General features: G+C 38.6%; 1 protein-coding gene across 1 annotated transcript; it reads right to left on the minus strand.

Moving 5' to 3' along the window:
- Positions 1–3,392: 3,392 nt before the first annotated feature.
- LOC131149854 (elongation factor 1-alpha) lies at positions 3,393–7,510 on the minus strand. The gene is made up of 3 exons (XM_058100626.1): positions 7,177–7,510; positions 4,727–5,209; positions 3,393–4,609 (listed from the first exon to the last, which is right to left on the minus strand). The coding sequence occupies exons 2-3, from the start codon at positions 5,186–5,188 to the stop codon at positions 3,728–3,730; spliced, it is 1,344 nt and encodes a 447-aa protein (XP_057956609.1). The 5' UTR covers positions 5,189–5,209; positions 7,177–7,510; the 3' UTR covers positions 3,393–3,727.
- Positions 7,511–7,918: the final 408 nt, after the last annotated feature.

The raw sequence follows: 7,918 nt of genomic DNA on the forward strand, positions 1-7,918 counted from the left end.
ACAGAACCCCTACTCCTCTTTTGGGCGGGAAATCTCCATATGAAAAACTCTACAACACCCCACCTAAATATCACCACCTTCAAGTATTTGAGTGTCTCTGTTATGCCTCCACTCACTTCCGCCACCCTTCTAAATTTGACCCTCGTGCCATTCGTTGTGCCTTTTTGGGATATCCCTACCAACAAAAGGGTAATGCGTTATATGATCTTGCTACTCACAAAATCTTTGTCTCCCGTGATGTGGTCTTTCATGAGGATCAATTTCCTTTTAGCCACACCCCTTTTGAACAATCATCTCTTGTCTTACTGCATCCTCTTGACTATCCAAATCTTCGCTCCGCCAACCCTACCAAGACACCTCCTGGCTCACCTCCTATTCATTCCCCTTCTCCTGCTCCAATGGTCCCTGTCCGGAGATCCACGCGTGCATTTCAACCACCTGCCTACCTACATGATTTTCATGTTGAACAAGCACTCCCTTCTCGCCCTACCCTAACACATCTAACTCAATAGCGGTCCGTTCTTCAGGTACTCCTTATCCTCTTTCTGCTTTTCTTTCTTATGATTCTCTTTCTTCTACACACCGTGCTTTCACCAATGCTATTTCCATTGCACAAGAACCCTAGTCTTTTTTGCAAGCCATGCAGGATCCCAAGTGGCATGCTGCCATGCGTGCTGAGATTGATGCCTTGGAAGCCAATCACACTTGGATTTTGACTCCTCTTTCACCCCACAAATGATTCATTGGCTACAAATAGGTGTACAAAATCAAACACAATCCTAATGGATCTGTAGAACGTTACAAACGATTCATTGGCTACAAATGGGTGTACAAAATCAAACACAATCCTAATGGATTTGTAGAACGTTATAAGGCTCGCCTTGTTGCCAAAGGGTACAACCAAAAGGAAGGGATTGATTACACTGAAACTTTTGCCCCTGTAGCCAAGATGGTCACTCTTCGCATTGTCCTCACTCTTGCTGCTGCCCACAATTGGCACCTCTTTCATCTTGATGTTAATAATGTCTTTCTACATAGTGATCTCAATGAAGATGTCTACATGCATCTTCCTCCTTGTTTCGGATGAAATAGGGAGACTAGAATCTGCAAGCTTAACAAGTCTCTATACGATCTCAAATAAGCATCCAGGTAGTGGTATGCTAAATTATCTTTCACACTTATCAATGCTGGTTATAAGTAATCTAAAGCATATTACTCTATATTCGTCTGATCCCACGAAACAAGTTTCACCATCATCTTTATCTATGTAGACGATATTATTTTGGCAAGAAACATCTTGGAACAGATCAACGGACTTAAGAAATACTTGGGAGAATGTTTCAAATTGAAGGATCTTGGTCTCTTGAAATACTTTCTAGAGATAGAGGTGGCTTGCTCCAAAACTGAAATTTTCTTGTCACAAAGAAAATATGTCTTGGAGATACTTGAGGAGACTGGTTTTCTTGAGACTAAACCATGTAATCTACCAATGGAACCAAAGTTGGCATTTAATGAGACGGATGGAGAACTTATCTTGGATCCATCTTCATATCAAAGGCTAGTTAGGAAACTGATATATTTGACTATTACTAGACCAGATTCGACATATGCGTTGCACACATTGAGCTAATTCATAGATAAGCCTCGAACTTCCTACTTGGATGCAGCACGTCAGGTTTTGCATTATCTCAAACAGTCATCTAGGGAACGAATTCTTTTGTCAACTTCCAGTGGTATTCAATTACATGCATTATGTGATGCCGATTGGGCTCCGTGCAAAGATACTTGGCAATCTGTTACTAGGTACAGTATTTTCCTAGGAAAATCACCAATCTCTTAAAGAACCAAAAAACAAACAACAATTTCACGGTCCTCAGCTGAAGCAGAATACCATTCGATGGCATCAACTTCTTGTGAAATTACTTGGTTAAAGCAACTTTTGATAGATCTCTAGATAACTCACCCACAACCAATCAAGTTGTATTGTGATAATAAAGCAGCTATTCAAATGGCATCTAATCCAGTTTTCCACGAGTGAACAAAGCGTATAGAGATCGATTGCCAACTTGTACGAGAGAAGATCCAAAACCAAGTTACTCAATCTATTCACATACCCACAAGTCAGCAGCCTGCTAATTTATTCACAAAAGCACTCAGATCCACACAATTCAACCATTTACTGAGCAAATTGAGTATGATCAATATCTACTCCAACTTGAGGGGAGTGTCACACAATTCAACCATTTACTGAGCAAATTGAGTATGATCAATATCTACTCCAACTTGAGGGGAGTGTTAAGGATCACACCGTTCATTCCACCAAAACTTCCCAAAAATAGCTGCATTATAATTGTAGATATTTCATTCATTCTAAAATATTAATTTTCATTATACATACAGTATCCTTTAATTGTAATTATTCTTTATAATTATAAATATAGTATACACATTGTTAATGAGTGATGGTTTCTCAAAATATTCACAACTACAGCAATAGTTTATTTGAAAACATGATATTTATTTCCTACTTGTTTCATTATTGCTACTGAAATTTTGCCACGACTAATGCAAGCTAATTTTATATATTAATCAACGAACAAATTTTTTTAAATAAAACGTAATCCAATGTGAAGATACAGTTGAGGTCAAGAGGCTGGAGAACTCAACATGAATGTCTCCAAGCTGTATTATTGCTTCATCAATTTCAATCCACACTCCACACTCCCATGTTTAATGCTTTTCAGGCTCTTCGAGAAAAATGAGTTCTCGAAAATTCATTTAGAAGTGACCTCACAATTGGAATGGAGTCACTTCTTTCTCAATTCGGGCATGTCCATGGACCTTTGATTTATGAAGTGATCATTGGTCCAGGATTAATTAAATATTAGATCATCACAAGGAAAGGGAAAATTAAAGTAAAACCCTACATATAGTATTGGTTTTGACACCAAATCAAACATTACGTTATTTTTTGGTGCACATTTCACAAATCAGTAAGTCACGTAACATGAAATTTTAAATACATCGATATATCAAAGTTTCATTTGAAGTTTGCAGTATCTACCTAGGGGAAATGCAGGAAATTTCTGAGAAATATTGCAACGAAATTCAGATGTAAGTGCAGTAATCCTAGACGCTATTAAGACCCCAGATGAAGCCTATCAAGAGTAGGATATTACTAATTGCCATGGTGATCTAATCCTCATCCATTATGATGACATCACACCATTATTTAGCAGAGCTTCACTGAGTAGAATTTTAGAATGCACCACAAGAATTTATGCAAATTATTGTTTGATGACATGTTCTGTGTTGGACAAGACCTGAGGGGAAGCGCAGCTTTTACCAAATGAACTGAAAGAAGCTCAACATAGATTCAAGAACAAATGTGATTGAACTCAAAATAACAAAATACTAAGATAAATTATGAAAACAAAAGTTTGACGAACAAAGTAAAACCCGTCTATTGACCATGAACAATAACTCACCTCAAACACTGTAAAATTAAAAACAGGATAAATGGCAGGCGGCGGCTCCAGCTCAAAATCAATTGCATCTAGCTTTGCCACCAGATGCTCAACTCTGAAAACTGGGAACTGTCAGAAAGCTTTCCATTGTCCCAACACCGACCAAAAACCGTCAAAATCGGAATAAGAAAAACAAAAACTAACACCGACAATAGAAGGAACTGTTCTAAAATTAAAGCAGACCACAACATTAGCACATCTCATTTCTTCTTGGCTGCAGATTTGGTGACCTTGGCACCACTTGCGTCCTTCTTATCAACACTCTTGATGACTCCAACAGCCACTGTCTGGCGCATGTCCCGGACAGCAAAACGACCAAGAGGCGGGTACTCAGAGAAAGTCTCCACCACCATGGGCTTGGTGGGAATCATCTTCACAAAACCTGCATCACCATTCTTCAAGAACTTTGGCTCCTTCTCGAGCTCCTTGCCAGATCGTCTGTCAATCTTAGTCAAGAGCTCAGCAAACTTGACAGCAATGTGTGAAGTGTGGCAGTCAAGAACTGGGGCATAGCCATTTCCAATCTGTCCAGGGTGGTTCATGATGATGACCTGAGAGGTGAAGCTAGCAGCCCCCTTGGCAGGATCATCTTTGGAGTTAGAAGCAACATACCCTCGCTTGAGATCCTTGACAGCCACATTCTTCACGTTGAACCCAACGTTATCACCTGGGAGTGCTTCCTGGAGTGCTTCATGGTGCATCTCCACTGACTTTACTTCAGTTGTCAATCCAGAGGGGCCAAAAGTCACAACCATACCAGGCTTGAGGACACCAGTCTCAACTCGTCCAACAGGAACAGTTCCAATGCCACCAATCTTGTAAACATCCTGAAGAGGGAGACGAAGGGGCTTGTCCGTGGGTCTCTTGGGCTCATTAATCAAGTCAAGGGCCTCAAGGAGAGTTGGACCCTTGTACCAGTCAAGGTTTGTAGACCTCTCAATCATGTTGTCGCCCTCAAACCCAGAGATGGGTACAAAGGGGATCTTGTCAGGGTTGTACCCAACCTTCTTCAGATAGGAAGAAACTTCCTTAACAATTTCATCATACCTAGCTTTAGAGTACTTGGGGGTGGTAGCATCCATCTACAAAGGCAATGACGAAAACTGTAAGTTACATTCACTTTATATTTGCCAACCATAAATAACAAAACAAAGTTTGGCATAACAAGAACATAAAATTAAAATGCAGAACAGACTCACCTTGTTGCAACAGCAAATCATCTGCTTCACACCAAGGGTGAAAGCAAGAAGAGCATGCTCACGGGTCTGACCATCCTTCGAAATACCAGCTTCAAAACCACCAGTTGTCGAGTCAATAATGAGGACAGCACAGTCCGCCTGTGAGGTACCAGTGATCATGTTCTTGATAAAGTCACGGTGTCCAGGGGCATCAATGACAGTGCAGTAGTATCTGGTAGTCTCAAATTTCCACAGGGCAATATCAATTGTGATACCACGTTCACGCTCAGCCTTGAGCTTGTCCAGCACCCACGCATACTTGAAAGAACGCTTGTTCATCTCAGCAGCCTCCTTCTCAAACCTTTCAATAACACGCTTGTCAATACCTCCAAGCTTGTAGATCAAGTGCCCGGTGGTGGTTGACTTGCCAGAGTCGACATGGCCAATGACCACAATGTTGATGTGAACCTTCTCCTTACCCATTATGAAACTTTAGCAAATTACCTACAGAGAGGGGAAATTTTGATCACTTCATTACAGCTAATCATAGCAATACAGGCAAAGAACGCAGTAATTTAAAAAATGGACCTAAACAGATTCATATGCACAAAATATGGGTGCTGTACAGAAATCCTCATCATAACATTGAACACAATCACATTGCTCCTCCTAGCAGATCAGACTCATATTGCCCACAACATGTACTCTTTTAGACAAACAATAAAGCTAGTATCCAAACAAAGACATTCATATCTTGAAGCCCAGTTGCACCATGTTGTGAACTTTCCATTCTCTAAAAAACAAACTGAAATAGCAATGCCATATGCAAACTTGACTAACTACAAAATGAAGGCGAGGCTCAATGGTATCTTTCTTGGTTATTAGCAATCAATAATGAAAAAATTGGCTTTAAAACCTGGACAGTAGTGGGTGGCCAGTGAGACCAGGTGGGCTTGACTCAAATAAAAAAATAAGTCGAGTTTTGCATCAATGGAAAATTGAACCTGGTTCATTGAGGGCTCACTGTAAAACCACTGTATCCACTAATTGCTCATGTATGCATATGTGTTGTGTACATGTTTAATCCAATTGTCAATGCTTTAATCATAAATAAATTTCTTAATAAATCAACTTCCTTACTAGCATTTAATATACCCTTTGACCCATTCAAGTTATTTTCTTCACTATTATTTAATATTCGTTTTGACTTCAAAATATCTAATAATAATAATTATTATTATCAAACACACACATCTAATATGTTTTTATGAATATAGAAATTTGTTCCACCTGCTAGTATTTAATAAACCCTTTTACCCATTCAATTGAAATTTTGACAAATCATATATTTTATTTACATTTAATTATTTGTTTTAACTTCAAAATTTCTAATATTAATTATTATTATTATGAAGACCTCTTTGTTAACAAAGAGGAACGAGAATACACACATCTAATGCATTTTTATAAATATAAATATTGGTTCAACCTACTAGTATTAATATACCTGTTTACCTATTGAAGTGGAGTTTAATCAATCAAATCTTTGCTCTACTATTATTTAATATTTATTTTGACTTTAAAATTTACAATAATAATAACAATTACTAGTAAAGCCTGTGTTTATTATTTAATATTTGTTCCGACTTCAAAACTTCAAATAATAATAACAATCAGCTATAATTTTTTATAAATAAATAGATATTGGTTTGACCGACCAGTCCAACCAGTTCATCCAACTGAAAAGATTTACCGATCAGTTACATCGACCCTCAACCGAACAAGTTGTTTTACCGGGTTGATCATCCATACACGTTTTATGACCATGATGAAGACTTTTTAAGATCTAAAATTTTAAAATACTTTACTATGCCTTATTGCAAACAGAAGTGTAAAAACAGTGCGAGATATAACGAACACCATAAAAACGCTGGTAATATTAGCAGAGATCGAGCGCTTAAAACAAAAGCAGAACAGAATCGAGTAAAACATGAAATAAACAATACTCTTCCAGATCTGACTGCAGGGCCCTTTGCAAGGCCAAAAAAATCCAGAAAAGGCACAAAATAAATGAAAAAAAAATTCCAAACGACTTGTTGGGCACGTGAATATAAAAGTAGGAAAAAAAAACAAGATTTTAACAGAAAATATGTACATAGGCATACTTCTGAATTTATATAACAAGCTCAAGCAAGATCCAGAACACATTAAACATTTAAGAACAAATCCAGGCTGTAATAATAATAATGCAAACGAATCAGAAGCAAATCCAGTTAAAACACTAGATAAAAACTCGTCAACATCAGGACAGCACGTTCAAAATACCAGATCTAAACACACAAGAAACACATCGAAATCATCAGGATCAACCAGTACAGGTAGAAACCACAGGAAGAAAAATAGAAACAAAATGAACAGCCAAAAATAGAGCAGAGAAATCAGAAACGGAGACGAAGGAAGATAGATCCAACCTTTGAAACCTGAAGAGGAAGCAGCAACTCTCTCGCCGATGAGAGGAGAGAGCGGCAAGGTTCAGAGAAAACAGAGAAGTGCAGAGGACGAGTGTGGGTAGGGGGCTGCGTATGGCTTAAAAGGCGAGAGGAGTGCTATGGATCGGTTAGGGTTTCTCTCTGGGCCGTTGGATTTAGTGATCCGACGGTCGCCAACTCGGAATCTCCCAGCCGTGGATTGCGCCCTACTTTTGGACGAAGTGGTGGCTTCTTTTACACTGCGAAATTACTGAACTACCCATATGAATTTCTAGAATGACGCTTAACCCCTTTGCGTCCGGGAGTGGCCTACCATTTTGACTTGGGACCAACAACATGTAGTTTTTTCTATTTTTGATTTTATTATTTAATAAAATATTAAGTAATAGCTTGATTGGAACTTTTTTTTTTTTTCCGTTTTGATGCGTCGGGAAGTGAACCGGTGGCTAATACATGAAGCCTTTTAAGTCTCCTTCCTCCTCCATTTTCCTTGCGAATGTAGAGTGCAGAGAGCAGAGAGCGGTGACAGAGAGGAGAGGACAACAATAACAGGCCTAGAGGCAAGGACTCGCAACAGGTGACCGTTAGAGGGAGGATGAATGTTGGTATTTAGGTATAAAAAAGGGGAAATGAGGTATGTATTTCATTTAGATTATTTCATTGAGAATTGTTAGTTTCATTCAAGGATTCAATAGTTTAATTGGAAGATTTGTTATTTGGATTC

The sequence above is a fragment of the Malania oleifera genome, chromosome 2, assembly GCF_029873635.1.
Source record: "Malania oleifera isolate guangnan ecotype guangnan chromosome 2, ASM2987363v1, whole genome shotgun sequence".
NCBI lineage: Eukaryota > Viridiplantae > Streptophyta > Magnoliopsida > Santalales > Ximeniaceae > Malania > Malania oleifera.

Excerpts from the sequence above, each read along its gene's own strand:
- LOC131149854 (XM_058100626.1), bottom strand. The coding sequence starts at position 5,188 with ATGGGTAAGGAGAAGGTTCACATCAACATTGTGGTCATTGGCCATGTC. Across the intron at positions 4,610-4,726 it reads TGATTTGCTGTTGCAACAAG|ATGGATGCTACCACCCCCAA; the intron begins GTGAGTCTGTTC and ends TTGCCTTTGTAG.